Genomic DNA, 18,831 nt, shown 5'->3' with positions numbered 1-18,831 from the left:
AAAAAGCACTAAAATGTACTAAACAATTTGGAATGAGAGTGACTGATGGAGGGCAGCATAAATGTACCAAAGGGTTTTTGAAAATTCGAACTTAAATGTTACAAAAAGTCCTGAAATGGTACTAAACTTCTAAAATGGTACCATTTGGTATTATGAGCTAAAACCTGAAATTTGGTATAAGGATCAGAGTTGAAAAGTAAGCTAGAAATATTTTACAGTGGTAATCCCAAAAATATTTTAAGAAAATCTTACCTGTGGTAGTCCTTTAAAAAATTCACGATTGCTCTGCTACTACCTGAAAAAATATTGAAAAAGAAAATTCCAGGTTATACAGGTATTTCCAAAAAAGTATCTTCAGTATATCCACGTTAATATGACAGTCTTAAAATCCAAATAAATAGGCCTTCAAGAAAAATTAGTTGAACACTTCGTCTATGAAGGTCTTTAAAAAGTCCAAAAAAAAGAAGAAAATATTGACCAAAATTTTCACAGGACATCATTGCAATTTGTTATTTTCAAAAATCTTGGCTTCTTGTGAGGGAGGTAGCAAATATGAGAGAAATATGAACCTATATTATTTCTATATCAATTTTTCACACTTGACTTAAATCTGATTAGAATAATAATATATATAGTAAATAAAAATATAGAATCCAAGAAAAATCACAAATTTGAGCCTTGCTGAATTTAAAAAAAAATACCTAATATTTCCAAAAACAAGTATTTTCTAAATTTTAATGCACCCCCTTTCTCCCTTTGGTTTCCCTTGCAGGTCATTACACCACAACGTCATGGTGATGTTTATATTTACAATATACCCCAACAACAGTTGCACCATCAACAACAGCACCAACACCAGCAACACCTATCACAGTCACACTCCCATATCCAACAACAACATCACCAGCAACAGATCTATCAAAATCTTCCTGGGCGCTCACTAAGTCACGAATTCGAAACGTACGACATACCCAAACCGGCAGTACCCGTCAACTACGATACGCCAGTTAATATTAAACGTAACATGGCTCAGTTGTATCCGGCCACCATGAAAGCCTGCTCCACACCGATACAAGAAGAAAACTACGATGTGCCAAGACCACTAAATTCTCTGCATCAGCACACGCTGACGCCGAGCAGTTCGAATTCATCGCTGCTGACCAGTGAAAGTCTGTCGTTGTCATTTTCATCATCGAATCGTTCGTCGCTGGCCAATATGCCGGATTATGATGTCCCGAGAAGTAATCCGTTGCCCGTGAGGGCAGTGTTGCGACAACAGCAGCAGCAGCAGCAGCAGCAACAACAACAGCAGCAAAGACCCTCATCCAGGGCCTCGGTCAATGGTAATTGTTCGACCTATGATTTTCCCATACCCACAAATGGTGGTCAGGACAAAAATGGCCCGGTTCAGGGTGGTGGGGTGGTTGCAACCAAAGAATTACCGCTGGAATTGTCATCGGCATTGGAAACGCTGGCTAAACTGCAGTCGGAGACGACAACGGCAATAACTAGGTGAGTAAGAATGCATTTCGAAATAAAAGTTATCTTAAATCCGTGTTGCGTAGAAAGTTTCTGAAAATATATTTTAAAATATCACGGGAACTGTTACAGTCCCGATAAAGTATTTTCGAAAAATCCCCTATACTCGGATAGTCCCTGAAAAATATTAAAAAAACAGCCCACTGTGAGAGTCCTTGAAAAAAATTAAAAATCAATGCCAATGTCCTTCCTTCGCCCTTACAAATAGTTTTTTTTTAAATTTTGTTGTTGCAAAATTGTCAGGCTTAAACCCTTTATTGTTGTTTTTATAAAAAAACGTTTGTTTATTATTTTTTTAAAATGTCAAAATGGATGACCATAACGATTTTTTAAATCCCTGTTAATATGAATGACCTTAAAAATTTTTTTAAAAAAAATCCACGTGGCCGTAGTCGTCCTAAAAAAAATATTTAAAAAAATCCACGTGGCCGTAGTCGTCCTAAAAAAATATTTTAAAAAATCCACGTGGCCGTAGTCGCCCTAAAAAAATATTTTTTAAAAAATCCACGTTGCTGTGATCGGCCTTTAAAATATTTTTTAAAAAATCCAAGTTGCTGTGGTCGTCTTAAAAATATTTTTAAAAAAATGCAGGTTTCAGCGGTCATCTTAAAAAATATTTTTAAAAAATGCACGTTGCTGTGGTCGTCTTAAAAAAATGATCGCTGCGGTGGTCTTCTTACAAATGTTTTTAAAAAAAATCACGTTACTGCTGTCTTCCTTAAAAATATTTTAAAAAGTCCATGTGGCTGTGGTCGTCCTTAAAACAATTTTTAAAAAATTCACGCCCTTAAAAAATATTTTTAAAAAAAGCTCGTTGCTGTGGTCTTCCTTAAAAATACTTGTAAAAAATCCACGTTTCTGTAGTTGTCTTAAAAAAAATATTTTAATAATTTTACATTGCTGTTGACCTAAAAATAGTTTTTTAAATCCAAGTAGACCAATATGCTCTCGTAGTCTCCAAGAAATATTAAAAAAAAAAACGATCGATAGACGTTAAAATTATCCGAAAAAAAATATTTTTTGACTCGAAAATTGTTTTAAAAAAATATATTTTTCAAACAGCCAAATTATTCGATGTTCTCTATATATTCGAAAAGTTTCGGAAAAATATCTCTTAAAAATGACATATCATAATTTTTTTTATTGATCCAACAATTCTCCTCTTCTCTTCTCCCTTCTCATTCCAGACTTTTGGCTTTTGTCTCTCCCGATTGGCGTAGCCGTGACAAATTCGAACCTGTCCTAATGGAGGTTAAGCTGGCCGCGGTGCGTTTGCGTACCGCTCTCCATGATTTAGCTGAATTCGGTGAAGGAGCTTTGGGTAATGCCTCCAAATCTGAAGATCGCACCTTGGCCCAGAAACTGAAACCCATTATTCGCGCTCTTCGAGATGCCAATAAATTGGTACAGGAATCCTGTGAAGTCCTTGAGGCTAACGGTGGCTGGTCACTGGAGCAGCTGGTGCGTAACGATGACAAAGGCACTTGCAAGTCTCCGGATAGTCTGGATCGCCTAATAGCCTGTGCTCAAACGCTTACCGAAGATGTCCGCTCCACAACGTCCTTTATACAGGGCAATGCTTCGCTGCTATTTAAACGGCAATTGAATGAAACCATTGTCGAGGAATCCTCGGTCATCAATCAAACCACATCGGTGCCACATACGCCCACTGCCAACGATCCTGGAGATCACAGTCAGGCTGATTGGTTGGAGGACTACGATTATGTCTCCTTCGAGTCGAAGGAAGCGGCGGCCAGGAAAAACTCCTCACTACGTGAAAATATCCAAGATAATTTGAAGAATAAATTCGACACCGAACTGAAGGTGGCCGAGAACACAGTGCTCACCATGGCCAACAGCATGTCACCCTCAACGCCCAGCAATGGCAAAAAGCCAGCCCCTGAAATGACCGATAAAGATAAAATGCTGGTACGCTACTATGCCGTACAGATCTCCACCCACATGGGCAATCTAAGGCAGGCCATTGATTCCTTCCTGGAAACTGTGGAGAAAAATCAGCCACCCAAGTTTTTCATTGCCTATGGAAAATTTGTGGTGGTAAGTGCCCATAATCTGGTGACCATTGGCGATATTGTGCATCGCAATGTTTCCAAAATGGATTTGAAGGAAAAGATCCTCAGATGTACCAATAACCTGGCGGAGGCTTTAAAAACCTGTGTCCTTAAATCCAAACAGGCAGCTGCCCATTTTCCCAGCGTCACAGCGGTCCAAGAAATGGTTGATTCCGTGGTGGATATCAGCCATTTGGCTTCGGATTTGAAAACAGTCATGCTACATGCCGTGCAATTGACAACCTAAAGGAAGTCATGTGGAAAAATAGAATCAGGATACCCAAACAAGGCTTCAAAAGTCTTCCATATACATATGAAAAGAAAACAATGTTTTTCTCCCCCCAAGAAAAAAAAAGTGAAGCTTTTTGGCAACGAAGAAAACTAAATCATATAAAAAATTCAAAATCGCACACACACACACAGCCACTGAGAAAGCTGTTGCTAAAAAGCTTTAAAAGCTAGATACCATATTTATGAAACAGAAACCCAGATCATGGCTTTTTGTAAAGAGAAGCTTAAAGATTTAGTATGAAACACTTTGAAGAAAATGAGCTTGGCTAAAGCTTAATGCAACGATTAGTTAGTTTGTCAAAGCTTTGTTGAAGTTTTCTTTATTTTTGTAATATTTTTTTTTTAATTAACTACCAGATAACCAAAGAAATTTGTTTTTAAGAAGAGCAGCATAACAGGCGAAAGCTTTTAGGAAGGTAATCGAAGGAAATAATGAGTAAAATTAAGTTACAACTCTTCTTTGGAAAAAAAAAAACACAAAATTTCATCTGACATGTAACGAGAAACAAAAAAAAAAGTTGTGGAAATTTTGGCCGTTTCTGCACAAAAAGCTTTTCACAATGCTATAGGTTTAAAAGCTTTACAATTCCAAAAAATATATATAATTTGAAATTATAATGTAAAGTTAATGAAAGACAGGTGCCACTATTTTATTTTAAAAAGCTTCCTTTTAGAGAGCTTTTTGCAATACAATAGTCCAAAAGCTTCAAGAATCCAAACTTGATTTCTAAAGCTCCAGTAAAGCATTATGAACCAAACACAAGGATTTTTTGTCATACGATAGCCTAAAATATTTAAGAATCTGGAAATTGTTTTTTAGCATTTTACAATACAATAGCCTTAAGGCTTTAAGAGTCTGGAAATTGGGGAGAGATATGACTGCAACATACCCACTCAATGTGCTTTGAATAAAATCACAATCTCAGTATCGATTTGAATTCTTTATGACAATTAGATGGAGCTCTGCTCTGTTTGCTTGTCCTCCATACAAAAACGTGAGAAATGACTCAGTCTGGCTCAAGCCGCTGTTCTTTCGATTGCCAATCTCACCTGTCGTCTCAATAAAACCCTCCTTGTAGTTTGCTGAAAAAAGGCTTGGGTTTTAGGACAAGTAGATGGCGCTTCGCATCTCACGAAATTGTGCAATAGACAACACTAAATAGTAGATCTTCTAAACCTGGGTGTGCAAGGTCATGATTTAAGTTTGCTTTGGGGCTGTATTTGAGATTTACGACAATTAGATGGCGCCCTGTTCGTTTTGGATTCCATACAAAAAACGAGAGGAGAGAGAGATAGAGGAATGACTGCAGTTTCTGTCGGCCTTTCAGAAAAATCAACCACTAGTACTTGTGATGGCAGACTTAGCTGGTGTCTTGCGTAGCATGCTTCAAGTTTGCTTCAGAGCTGCCAAAAATATTTGAATATTTATGAAAAGTAGATGGCGCTTTCTTAGTTTGGATTTTGTTCCATAGCAACAAGGGAGAAAAGACATAGCTGTCTCTGTCCCTCACAAAAATCAAGCGGTATTTCTAACGTCTTAATAAAGTCATCCTTTTAGTTTGCTGCATAGCGCTAGGGTTTTTTATGACATACAGATGACGACTCATATTAAACGGATTTCTAAAAAAAGCCAAAAGAAATTGGCTGTTCCTTTAAACTTTGGTGTCGATTTTTCTCTTTGTGCGCGTTAATGGGCAAAACATCAGCATTGCCTTATATACATAAGTGATTCATAGATGGCACCATGTGTTCATTATTGTTGATCAGCCGTCAGATTAACACTGTCATTAACTGACCTCAAAACGATTATCTTTTCATGAAAGAATATAGACTGGCAAATTGTTCGATTCAGAGCATTTGAAAATGTTCCAATTTCGTGACAAATAGATGGCGCCTCTTAGTGAACGGATTTGTAACATAGCCAACAAAAATAGTCAAAAATCAATCAAACTTTGGTGTGGAATTTTAGTTTCGTTAGCTTGTGAATGATATTTACCGCTGAAATCTCACTGAACTTTATTAATGAGCAAAAGATCAACATTGCCTTATGTAGATGAGAAATAGATGGCGCTAAATTGATTTTTAATGGACTGGAAAAGTTCCGATTCCGATTTTTATAATCTTCGAGAGGTGTTGAAAGATTTCCATGGCTACCGTTTTTAATTCAGTCACTAGATGTAGTGAATGGCCAAGATTTGAATGCGGCCTAGGATTACTTTCTTCCCTTATGATCCAGTAATTTGGCTGTCTTGCATTTTTGGCCTCTCTCCTTCTGCTTCCCTTCGTCTTCTCTAAATACGCTCAAACGACAGTTTATTTAAATCTTAGTAGATTCTGGCTCTTGCTTTGCTAAAAACGGGACTTTTAACGTGTCATATTGACAAATAGATGGCGTCTTTTGTTGAATGTTTTTCAAAAGGATATTGAAGCCAATCGACTTAATTTCAAACTGTTGGAGAGGTTCGGAATTTTTTAAGTAATTATGATAAATATTTAAAGCTAAGGACGAAAAGAATCTGACTTTAGGTTTGCTTCAAAGTGACAACTATCGTTTTCCGTTGATGACAAATAGATGACGCCTTTGTTTTTGAAATGTTTTCAATGGAAATTAAAGTTCCTCAAGTTAATTTGAGATTGTTGATGAGATTTGGAATATTTTAAAATCGATCCTCACTTTCCGCATGAGTGCCTCTGTTTGAATTACATTGCCAAATTTATTGAGTCCCTATGTCGTAATCCCCGAATGACAAGTAGATGGCGCCGCTTGTCTGCTGGAGAACTATCTGAGCTACATTTTTTGCATTTAATTCCTACATTGTATGGACCCTTGGAAAACATATAATCCTTTGCATTTCTCTGTTTAGACAACATAATTCGAAGCGTTTGATTCATTTCAGAACTGTTTATATCTCTTAGATTTCTCGGCATGTAGATGGCGCCTGTATCTCTTGTTCTATAAAGAAAGAACAGATTTGTTTCTTTTCAAATTACAGAACTCCATTTAATTGTAGAAGATCTATATTGTGAAAATACTACCCATGACTTTGACAAATCAAGAAGCAAATCAGAATTGTTGTAACTTTACGTGGCCAGTAGGTGATTTCAAATTTTTGATATTCCAAGCTTTTTCGTAGACCCTCTTTGGACTATTTCCATCATTTAACCCATCATTTGAATGGAGATTTTCGCCAATTTTTGGCAGGGGTTTTAATTTCGGGTTTTTGTGCACAATGTTCCGTTGTAAAAAAACACTCCTTAATTTATTCAAAAATTTCCCTCAATTTTTTTTTCTTGGTTTCTCGTTACAATTATAAAATAACAACAAGCTAAAATAACTAAAATATACATATAGTCTGAAATCAGCGTATCGTTCCTTACAAAATACAAAAACACATATACATATATGTATGCATACAATACAAAATTATATATCAAAAAAAAAACTAACAATAACGATTGTCTATTTTATTAGCTGTAATTGTTTCTCTCCCCCCCTCTCTCCCAAAAATTGATCTGTTAACTTTTTAATTATTTTTGTAAATGTTATTAATTTTTAAGGCAACACAAAAAAGAAAAAGGAATTGATTCATGATAGACACACACTCACACCAAAACGTGAAAGGCCAGATAAAGTAGGGAAACACAGTCCCCTAAGATTTTTTACCCTCTTCATATAGTTCCCTGCTAGAAATATAGTCCAGTTATTAATTAGTCCCTGTAAATATTATTTATATTTATTATTTTTATTTTTTTGTAATTTCCAATTTGTAAATAGTTCATTAGGTCCTTTTGTATTTCGTAATTATTTTTTTATTTTCCCATTTCCTTCAACCTCTCACGAAAAAATATGTATTTCTCTTTTTTTTAATAAATAAAAAATAATATCTTAATCAGAAAAAAACAGAAGGTATTTTTATTTACCTGAAAATAAAAACCAACCCACAAAAGTACTTAGCAAGAAATAAGGCATAAAATAAATAGAAAAACAAAACATACAACAAATCCAAATGAGAATTAATTATAAGTTCTTACTTTGTATACAAAAAAAAAAAACAACAAACAAAAAAACAGTAAAAACTAACTAACTAACATTTAAGTTAAGCCAATTAATGTGAATTCGTTTGGATTAAGGCAATAGCAACAAAGAAAACAAGTCTTAAAGATTTTTTTCTTTGCCATTTTTCTGTAATACAGCAAACAACAACAGCAAAAACTATAAATATAATATAATTAATATTAATAATAGTTATTGAAACGAAAAAAAAAAAAACAAAATAAATAAGTCATTTGTTTGTAGGTCTTATCTATAATAATTATATACCTAAAATATAAATATATATTTTCATTGTATATTTTATTCATATTGCATGCTGCACATATGCATCTAAAATTTGAAAACCGAAATATCTTTCAGAATTTTTTGCTAAAAAAAATATCCAAAAATATTGCAAATAAATCGTAAATCGTAAAGTATATTACAATTAAGAATAAAACAAATATGAAATAAAGCATACCCATGTAGAGGAATATTATTACAAAAAAAAATGTTTTTTCTTTTATTGAAGAATGGCAATTTGAATAGCGAAGGTAAGGCGTATAACAATCGAAAATCTGAATATGGATTTCGACAAACTCTTTGCTGCATAGATTCGTGTGGTGCTGTTATATGGGACTTACCTGGGACCTAGACCCGAGAGACTTAAAGACTGAGGTTTTACAGTTTCGACAAAATTCGCCCTCGCATTATTATTATTAACACTGTACAGGGTGAGCTGAAAACAAGTGAAAAAGCTGTAAGTTCGGCCGGGCCGAACTTTTAATACCCTCCACCATTTGGTACGAATTTGGCAATTTCCAAAAAATAAAATCCGTTAAAAATTCTGTTAAAATCTTAAGAATACCGAGTGCTTATACGACGACGTGGGCCTGCATCGGCATATTTTGTCATAAGTAGTTACAATAATTTAAATGTGAAACTTGAAGAAAAATCTGTTTATAATGTAGTTAAAATCATTAAAATACCGAATATGGGGGGGTACCGTTATATGGGGCTATTCGAAAACGTGGACCTGCACAGACAATTTTCTGGCATGGGCTGAAGTATCCATTACGAACTTCACATGCGAAATTTGAAACAATAAATAATGTCCCTAAAATCATCAAAATACCGAATATCGGGGGTACGGTATATGGGGCTATATGAAGATGTGGACCTGCACAGAAAATTTTCTGTCTTAGGCCGTAGTATCCATTACGAACTTCAAATACCAAATTTGGAACGATTTCGCTAAATAATGTCGCTTAAATCATCAAAATACCGAAAATCGGGGGGTACCCTTATATGGGGGCTATACGAAGACGTGGACCTACATGGCTCATTTTTTGACTTAGGATTTAGTATCCATTACAAACTTCAAATACCAAATTTGAAACGATTCCGGTAAACAAAGTCGCTAAAATCATTAAAATCCCGAATATCGGGGGGTACCGTTATATGGGGACTATATGAAGACGTGAACCTACATGGATCATTTTTTGACTTACGATGTAGTATCCATTACGAACTTCAAATGCCAAATTTGAAACTATTCCGATGAATAATGTCGCTAAAATCATCAAAATACCGAATATCAGGAGGTACCATTATATGGGGGCTATATGATAACTTGGACCATGTTCGAACTTAACCTGCCTACTGGCAAAATATACATCTGTGCAAAATTTTAGCCTTCTATCTCAATTTGTTCGAAAGATAGCGTGATTTCAACTGACAGACGGACAGACACACAGACAGACAGACAGACAGACAGACGGACATGGCTAAATCGTCTTAAAATTTTACGCTGATCAAGAATATATATACTTTGTTGGGTCTGACATGAGTATTTCGAGGAGTTACAAACGGAATGACAAAATGAATATACCCTCCATAGTATGGTGGAGGGTATAAAAAAGCGGCAACCAACTTCAGACTGCTGTCATTTCTAAGCCACTCATCCGACAGCTGTTAAAATTATTTCAGTGACAGTTCATTATATTGCTTACAAGCGCACAAAAGCATTTTAGTGAGAATTTTCCAGAAAAAAAGTTATTCGTGATGCAATTCAAGCGTGATAATGTGACTTCTTTACAGGGTTGCCCATATTCGACGGACCCATCTGGCAACGCCATAACTTTTGACAGAGATGTCACATCGCTTAATGACATACCGCGTTTGAAGCGTCAGTCCAAGCAAATTTTTACCATGAACCAATACACGGCACGCGAGCGCTCTGAAATAGTTGAAATTTACAAGAAGTCAATTGTGAAAACTTAACGTGCTTTTAAAACATTAAAAAATGTGAGAAGTGCGCCTTCTAAGAACACCATTAAGCATTTATACGAAAAATTTTCGACTGGTAAGGCTCTTTCTAATCCCAAGAGGCCATATAAAAGTCGACCAAGGCGATCGGCCGAGAATATCGTTGCCGTACGAGCCAGTGTTGAGAGGTCCCCAAGAACATCCCAAAAACGCCATTCTCAGCAGTTGGGCATGGCTCGGTCCACTTTACAACGGATTATTCGCATTGATTTGCATTTGTTCCCGTACAAAATTCAATTGACGCAAAGAATGTTGCCTGCGGACAAGCGTCGTCGATTGGAATGGGCCCAAAGATCCGTCGAATATGGGCAACCCTATATTTGGCTGGAAATCCGCAAGTGGTTATCATTAGAGCACTCCAGCATTTAAATTTGATTAAATCTTTTGTGTTTAGTACCATCGCTCGTTACCGTGCTACTGGTAGCGTAGCCCGATGTCAATGGGGGTGGACGGAAGAAAACAGCAACATCAGCAGAAATGGTTCGAAAAGTAAAGAAGCGACTTGATCGAAACCCGCGTCGCAGTGTCCGAAAAATGGCTCATGCGCTGAACATATCACAATATTACATTAGGCAAATATTGAAAAATAAGCTCGGGGTAAAGCCATCGAAATTTCAAAAAGTGCAAGAACTTACACCGCAACAGAAAAAAATAGACTCAAAAGAGCTAAAAAGATGCTTCGCTTTGCCGAAAAAGTTGAACTACCGAATTTGGTTTTCTCCGATGAGAAAACATTCGTTGTCCAGTAGTTTGTAAAGAAACAAAATGATCGTGTTTACTTGCCAAGAGGTCAGCTGAAAATGTGCACCTTCGGTTGGCCACCAGAACTCAAGCGCCGGCCATGGCGATAATGTGGCAACCATAACAGCCGATGGCCGCTCTCCGCTCGTATTAATCGACCGTGGCATCAGAATAAATGCCGAATATTATCGCGAAAATACTCTGGAAGGTGTATTAAAGCCTTGGGCACGCAAACATTTTGGCCGCAGACCTCGGACATCTAAAAGGACTCAGCACCATCGCACTCAGCACGCGCCATCCAAGAATGGTTGCAAAATGAGGTTTCTCGCTTCATTTCCCGCCCATAATGGTCAACATAATCTCTGGACACCAATCCGTTGGACTATTTTATATGGAGTATTTTGGAAAGCAAGGTTGGCACTAAAAGATACCAAAGTGTCGATCACCTCAAGCAAACGTTTGAATACAGCAGAACAACATTCAGGCAGCGTGTGACGGTTTCATTGGCCATTTAAGGGCATTATTCGTGCCAAAGGTGATTAATTCGAAGAAATCTAAAGTTATTCTAAAATTTGATGCTATTTCCGACCTTTTTTTGCCTTTATTCAATAAAATTTAAAAAACAAATGTAAAAATGCATATTACGGCTGCGGAGGACAAAAATAACAAATCAGATGAACAATATATATCGGAATGGATTTCAATCAAATTTGGCAACCTATTTTTAGGCCTAATTTGGTAGTATGTGGAAAATTCCATACTGTTTGGGCTGATATTACACGTTTGGTGCAAAAAATAGGGCAAATCGGACGAATATATATGTATGGGAGCTATAGCTTTAACTGAATCAATTTCAATGGGTTGGACAATAAATGCGACCTGCACTTTGTTTACAGAGGCACGGACGGACAGACGAACATGCATAAATCGACTCAGAATGCAATTTTAAGCAGATCATCAAGAGGAACCATGTATCTATCTCATTTCCTTTTGCCTCTTACAAACAAATGCACAAAGACATAATACCCTGACCACAAGAAAAATCAAAGTTTTTATACCCTACACCACAAGGGTATTATATCTTTGTGCATTTGTTTGTAACAGGCAAAAGGAAACGAGATAGACCCATAGTTCCTTTTGATGATCTGCATAGAATCACTTTCTGAGTTGATTTATGCATGTAAGTCCGTCTGTCCGTCTGTCCATGCATTCTTGTGAACAAAATGCAGGTCGCATTTATTATCCGATTGAGATGAAACTTTGCAAACAACATTTGTTTGGCCCAAGGACGAACCCTATTGAAATTGGAGATAATCGGTAAAAATTTAGATATAGCTCCCATATATATCTTCGTCCGATTTGCCTTTTATTGTGCACCAAACGTGTAATATCAGCCCGAATAGTATGGAATTTTGCACATACAACCAAATTAGGCCTGAAAATAAGTGCCGAAATCGGTTCAGATATAGCTATAGCTCCCATATATATTGTTCATCCGATTTGTTATTTTTGTCCTCCGCAGCCGTAATATGCACTCTGTAACAACAATATTTAGGGAAATATATCAAATGCAGCTCAGAAATACATTTGCTAAATTTTATCGGGATCGGTTCAGATTTGGATATAGCTCCCATATATAACTTCGTCCGATTTACCATTTATTGTGCACCAAACGTCTAATATTTGTCCAAATGGGATGGAATTCGGCACATACGACCGAATTTAGTCTAGAAGGTAGTATGCCAAATTTGGTGAAGATCGGTTCAGATATAGCTATAGCTCCCATATATGTTGTTCATCCGATTTGTTGTATTTGTTACCCACAGCCGTTATATGCACTCCGTAACAACGATATTCAGGGAAATATATCAAATACAGCTCAAAAATATCTTTGCCAAATTTTATCGAGATCGGTTCAGATTTGGATATAGTTCCCATATATATCTTTATCTGATTTCAAATTAATTTTGCACCAAATTGGCAATACAAGTCCGAATTTAAAAGATACAAATGCTTCGGCATATTTAGTCCTTTGAATTTTAAATTATAATTATAATTATAGGGTGTATGATTAAATTCTCCCATAAAAACTTTTAATTGTTATGTGGAGCTCTACTAAATTAGCAAAGTGGTGTAGGGTATCATAAAATCGGCCCCGCCCGACTTTAGGACTTTCTTTACTGGTTATTCGTCAAATATTTATGAAATTTATATAAAATTGATTAGCAGACTCATTATTTTGGAAATGAAAATTTTTTGCTGGGTTCTTTTATTTTTTGCGAGTATATAAAATAATTAACATTTCTCGTTTGGATATCGAACATTATTTTAAACGATTTTCTTGTTTTTATTGATGAGTTCTATTTATGAAAATAAAAATCAAACTCAAAACGAATAACAATAATAATTTCTATTTTTGTACTGCACTTAACAATATTCAATCACTTTGTTTGTTGCGACTTGTACACATAATGCCCTGGATTGTTTAGTTAAGTATTGAGTTTAAAATAAACACGTTTAGTGAAAAACATATTAAAAAAAGAACACTCTTCGTGATAAAAATATTGCAAAATAATCTACGTTTAAGGGAAAATTAAAAATCCACCCTTGGAGACGTTGAAAAACATTTTTCCAAGATACATGGCAAGGGAAACATATTTTTTAAAAACACGTTTAGTGAAAACAACATTTTTAAAAATAAATCTACGTTTAGGAGAAAAAAAATAAAAATTGACCCTGGGAGCCCTTGAAAATAATAAAATAAAAAAAATATTTTATATAAATTTTAAACAAAAATGTTGGCCCTTGAAAAAAATATTTTTTAAAAAATCCACGACTTTTGGCCCTTGAAAAAAATATTTTTTAAAAAATCCACGACTTTTGGCCCTTGAAAAAAATATTTTTTAAAAAATCCACGACTTTTGGCCCTTGAAAAAAATATTTTTTAAAAAATCCACGACTTTTGGCCCTTGAAAAAAATATTTTTTTAAAAAATCCACGACTAGTAGTCCTTAAAAAATATCTTTTAAAAAATCCACGTCTAGTGGTCCTTAAAAAATATCTTTTAAAAAATCCACGTCTAGTGGTCCTTAAAAAATATTTTTTAAAAAATCCACGACTAGTGGTCCTTAAAAAATATTTTTTAAAAAATCCACTAGTGGTCCTTAAAAAATATTTTTTAAAAAATCCACGACTAGTGGTCCTTAAAAAATATTTTTTAAAAAATCCACGACTAGTGGTCCTTAAAAATATTTTTTAAAAAATCCACGACTAGTGGCCCTTGAAAAAAATATTTTTTAAAAAATCCACGACTAGTGGTCCTTAAAAAATATTTTTTAAAAAGTCCACGACCAGTGGTCCTTAAAAAATATTTTTTAAAAAGTCCACGACCAGTGGTCCTTAAAAAATATTTTTTAAAAAATCCACGTCTAGTGGTCCTTAAAAAATATTTTTTAAAAAATCCACGACTAGTGGTCCTTAAAAAATATTTTTTAAAAAATCCACGACTAGTGGCCTTTGAAATTTTTTTTTAAAAATCCACGACTTTTGGCCCTTGAAAAAAATATTTTTTAAAAAATAATTAACATTTCTCGTTTGGATATCGAACGATATTTTCTTGTTTTGATTGATGAGTTCTATTTATGAAAATAAATATCAAACACAAAACGAATAACAAAAATAATTTCTATTTTTGTACTGCACTTAACAATATTCAATCACTTTGTTTGTTGCGACTTGTACACATAATGCCCTGGAGTGTTTAGTTAAGTATTGAGTTTGAAATCAACCCAAATGGATTAAAAAACAAACTCAAAGAGGATACAAAAATAGGTACTACTCGCAAGTTACCATTATTTCAGTGATTTCAGTTTACACTTAACACAGTTCTAGAATAGCTTTTGTATGAAAAAGTATGATTTTCGTTCGAGAAACCGGTCGATTTTCTTTGGTGCTAATAGTTTTTAGTTAGCGCCTGCTTATTACGCACAATCTCATCTATCATTTTAGAGTGGAAGTTGTGTTCTTTGAAATATAATTTTTAGTAGCGTTATGATTTTTTTTTTTTTAGGAAATTTTAAGTCAACATTTACTTTTTTCTGTGTTTTGCTTTCCTCGCTTTATTCTGACATGACTTTGAGGCGTTAAAGTCGATGGTTAATAACCTTAGCAAGTTATGATTGCTGGCTGCCGCAGCCGCTGATGAAATTTGAGTTGTTAGTTTAAATGTTTTTTTTTTTTTTTTTGTTTAACGTCTGTTGTTCCTCTTTCTAGCCAATAATAAATTGCTGTTTTAGCAAACTCAAAGAAATATTGTGGCGTGATTTTTCTGTCTTTAACCCCTTAAAATTGTTGGCTTACTAAGATAGCTGTTGGATTTGTAACATGCCAAAAAGTTTTTTTTTTCAACATCCAAAGAATACCAAAAATATTGAATGCATGAAAGACCGATCGAATATTTAAGTTGTTACCGCTGTTTTTCGATAGCAAAGGGTATGCCCTTGAAACGCCCTCTGCCTTCATAACGTTTGGGTATTCCATCAACAGAAGACCAGTTCAAGATCCACACTTTTCAAAGGTCCATTATGTATGGAAGACCTTTAAGGGCTCTTCTCTCTATAACAGACACGTCAAACGTTTTCTATGTTCATAAGGCTTTTAAAGGAATTTCTACATATAGATCTTTAGAGAAAAAAATATTAAAAAAACAACGTTAAGCCAAAAAAAAAAAATATTGAAAAAAAACACGTTTAGTGAAAAAAAAAAACATTTTTAAAAAAAGCACGCTTGGCGAAAAAGTATATTTAAAAAAAAACACGTTTAGTGAAAAACATATTAAAAAAAGAATACTCTTCGTGATAAAAATATTGCGAAGTAATCTACGTTTAGGGAAAAATTAAAAATCCACGATTGGAGACGTTGAAAAACATTTTTCCAAGATAGATGACTAGGGAAAAATATTTATTATTTTTTAAAAATAAATCTACGTTTAGGGGAAAAAATTAAAAATTGACCCTGGGAGCCCTTAAAAATAATAAGAAAATATTTTATATAAATTTTAAAAAAAAATTTTTGGCCCTTGAAAAATATATATTTTAAAAAATCCACGACTTTTGGCCCTAGAAAAAAATATTTTTTAAAAAATCCACGACTTTTGGTCCTAGAAAAAAATATTTTTTTTAAAAAATCCACGACTTTCGGCCCTTGAAAAAAAATATATTTTAAAAAATCCACGACTTTTGGCCCTTGAAAAAATTATTTTTTTTTAAAAAATCCACGACTTTTGGCCCTTGAAAAAAATATATTTTAAAAAATCCACGACTAGTGGTCCTTAAAAAATATTTTTTAAAAAATCCACGACTTTTGGCCCTCGAAAAAAATATTTTTTTAAAAATCCACGACTTTTGGCCCTCGAAAAAAATATTTTTAAAAAAACTACGACTTTTGGCCCTTGAAAAAAATAATTTTTAAAAAAACTACGACTTTTGGCCCATGAAAAAAATAATTTTTAAAAAATCCACGACTAGTGGTCCTTAAAAAAATATTTTTTAAAAAATCCACGACTAGTGGCCCTTGAAAAAAATATTTTTTTAAAAAATCCACGACTAGTGGCCCTTGAAAAAAATATTTTTTAAAAAATCCACGACTAGTGGTCCTTGAAAAAAATATTTTTTAAAAAATCCACGACTAGTAGCCCTTGAAAAAAATATTTTTTAAAAAATCCACGACTAGTGGCCCTTGAAAAAATATTTTTTTTAAAAATTCACCACTAGTGACATTAGAAAAAAAAATATATTTAAAAAATCCACAACTAGTGGCCTTATAAAATATCTTTAAAAAAAATCCACGACTTTTGGCCCTTGAAAAAAATATTTTTTAAAAAATCCACAACTAGTGGTCCTTAAAAAAATATTTTTTTAAAAATACACGACTTTATATTTACGAAATATATTTTTTTAAAAATGCACGAATTGTAGCCCTTGAAAAAAATATTTTTTAAAAAATCCACCACTAGTGGCCCTTGATTTTTTTTAAATCGGAGACTAGTGACCCTTGATTTTTTTAAAAAATCCACGACAAAAATCCACGAGTGGATTAACCAAGTTTAGTGAAAAAAATATTTTTGAAAAACATTCAAGACTAACAGCCCTTGAGAGAAATTTCTAAAAATTTAATACTTTGTATTGGGCAAACGGAATGAGTTGGAACTCTGAAATTTGGAGGGTTTTTGGAACTTCGAATTTTGAACTTGTGAAAAGTTCCATTTAATTTCGTTCCATTTCTTATTATGTGAACTTATTATTAAGAGAACCAAGGGTGAAAGTAGGTTTGATACAAGTGTGCGAACTGTACTAAATGGCACAATGGGCCGGAAATCTATCGCTGTTTATATGGAGCCTGGACATATGAAGGGGAGGTGATTTTGGAAGTGTGTACTATAATTGTACGAAAACTATTAAATGGTATCAAATTTGGTCTTGGTTGAAGGAATAAAATTCCGAATTTTTTATTAAGATTACTGATGTTATCAGGTGGAGGTTATAGAAATGCGTCCTATATTTGTTCTAAGAGTACTAACTGGTACTAAAGATGGAACTGGGTGAAGGGATAGGGCTGGAATCCTCAAATTTGATATTGAGGTATCTGTTAGTATCTGGAATTGAGATATGGAAGTGGTTTTGCAAATAAATACTTAAATTATACGAAAAGTACTGAATGTCACTAAATTTGATATGGAGAAAATTTATAGAGCTTGTATACCGAAATTTGATATTGAGGTCTCTGTTAGTATCTAGTTCGGAAATGTGAACTTGAAGTAAGCGAAAAGTAGTAAATATCAATAAGAATTTGGTATTGGGTGCTTGAAATCCGAAATTTGCTGTTAGGATCGCTGTTCGTGTGTAGCCTGGAAGTATAGAGGTGGTTTGGAAATGTGTACGATAATTGTACAAAAATTAATAAATGGTACTAAATTTGGTATTGAGTGAATGTATATGGCTGCAATCCTTAAATTTGATATAGATATTGCTGTTGGTGTCTGTGGTTAAGATATGGAAGTGGTTTTGTAAATGTGTACTATAATTGTTCGAAAGGTACTAAGTGATACCAAATTGGGTATTGGGTGATGGGATAAAGCTGGAATCCCGAAATTTTATATTGAAGCCTCTGTTGGTATCTGATGTTGAGATCTTGTGGTTGTTCTGAAAACGAAAACTGTTCGAAAAGTGATAAATGGTACTAATTTTAGATCACTGTTGGTAAAGTTCAAAATTAAAGATTTTGAAGACTTTAGGATGTGAAAGGTAAACATTTTTCTATTCTTCGCGACAAAGTAGCGGAGATTTGTTAGTTACATATAAACGATTTTTAGAAAGTTTCCGGTATAGGGCTTTTCGAATTCGTCTTTTGAATTTCCAAATTAATTGTTTTTACTTCTTTATTTTTACATTTCTTCACCGCCAAAAAAAAACATGAGTGCCGTAAAATCTGCATGATATTGTAAATTGTTTTGCTGGTTTTTGTTTATCACAAGTTTGTTGGTTAGTTTATTTCTTTCTTCTTTCTTTTTATGGCTATGATTTGTGATTTCGAAAGTGGTTTAAATCCAGTATTTTTTTTATTTTATGCACGAGTGTGTGTGAGTCTGCAATAGTTTAGATGGTAAGGTGAAAATAAATATGAAATGTCATTAAAAAAAAATTTTTGCCAAATGGCAATGAAAATAATAATAATTGTTATAAAACTATTAAAAATAGTTATCTTTATTATGAGTGAAGAAATAAACCAGCAATACTAAACAATTATGACTCACTTATTAGTTTTTGCTTT

The 18,831-nt window shown here is 34.0% G+C and overlaps 1 protein-coding gene across 2 annotated transcripts in view; it reads left to right on the top strand.

The window, feature by feature from the left end:
* LOC101897309 (breast cancer anti-estrogen resistance protein 1) overlaps positions 1-8,108 on the top strand; it is a 175,561-nt gene extending 167,453 nt beyond the window's left edge. For both annotated transcript variants that reach the window (XM_059118948.1, XM_059118949.1), the window contains exons 4-5: positions 773-1,512; positions 2,727-8,108. In XM_059118948.1, the coding sequence (XP_058974931.1) occupies positions 773-1,512; positions 2,727-3,858 (1,872 nt within the window). In that variant the 3' untranslated portion in view covers positions 3,859-8,108. The remainder of the gene's footprint in view (positions 1-772; positions 1,513-2,726) is intronic.
* Positions 8,109-18,831: the final 10,723 nt, after the last annotated feature.

The sequence above is a fragment of the Musca domestica genome, unplaced genomic scaffold, assembly GCF_030504385.1.
Source record: "Musca domestica strain aabys unplaced genomic scaffold, Musca_domestica.polishedcontigs.V.1.1 138, whole genome shotgun sequence".
Classification (NCBI taxonomy): Eukaryota; Metazoa; Arthropoda; class Insecta; order Diptera; family Muscidae; genus Musca; species Musca domestica.
This window is presented reverse-complemented; position numbering and strand designations above follow the sequence as displayed.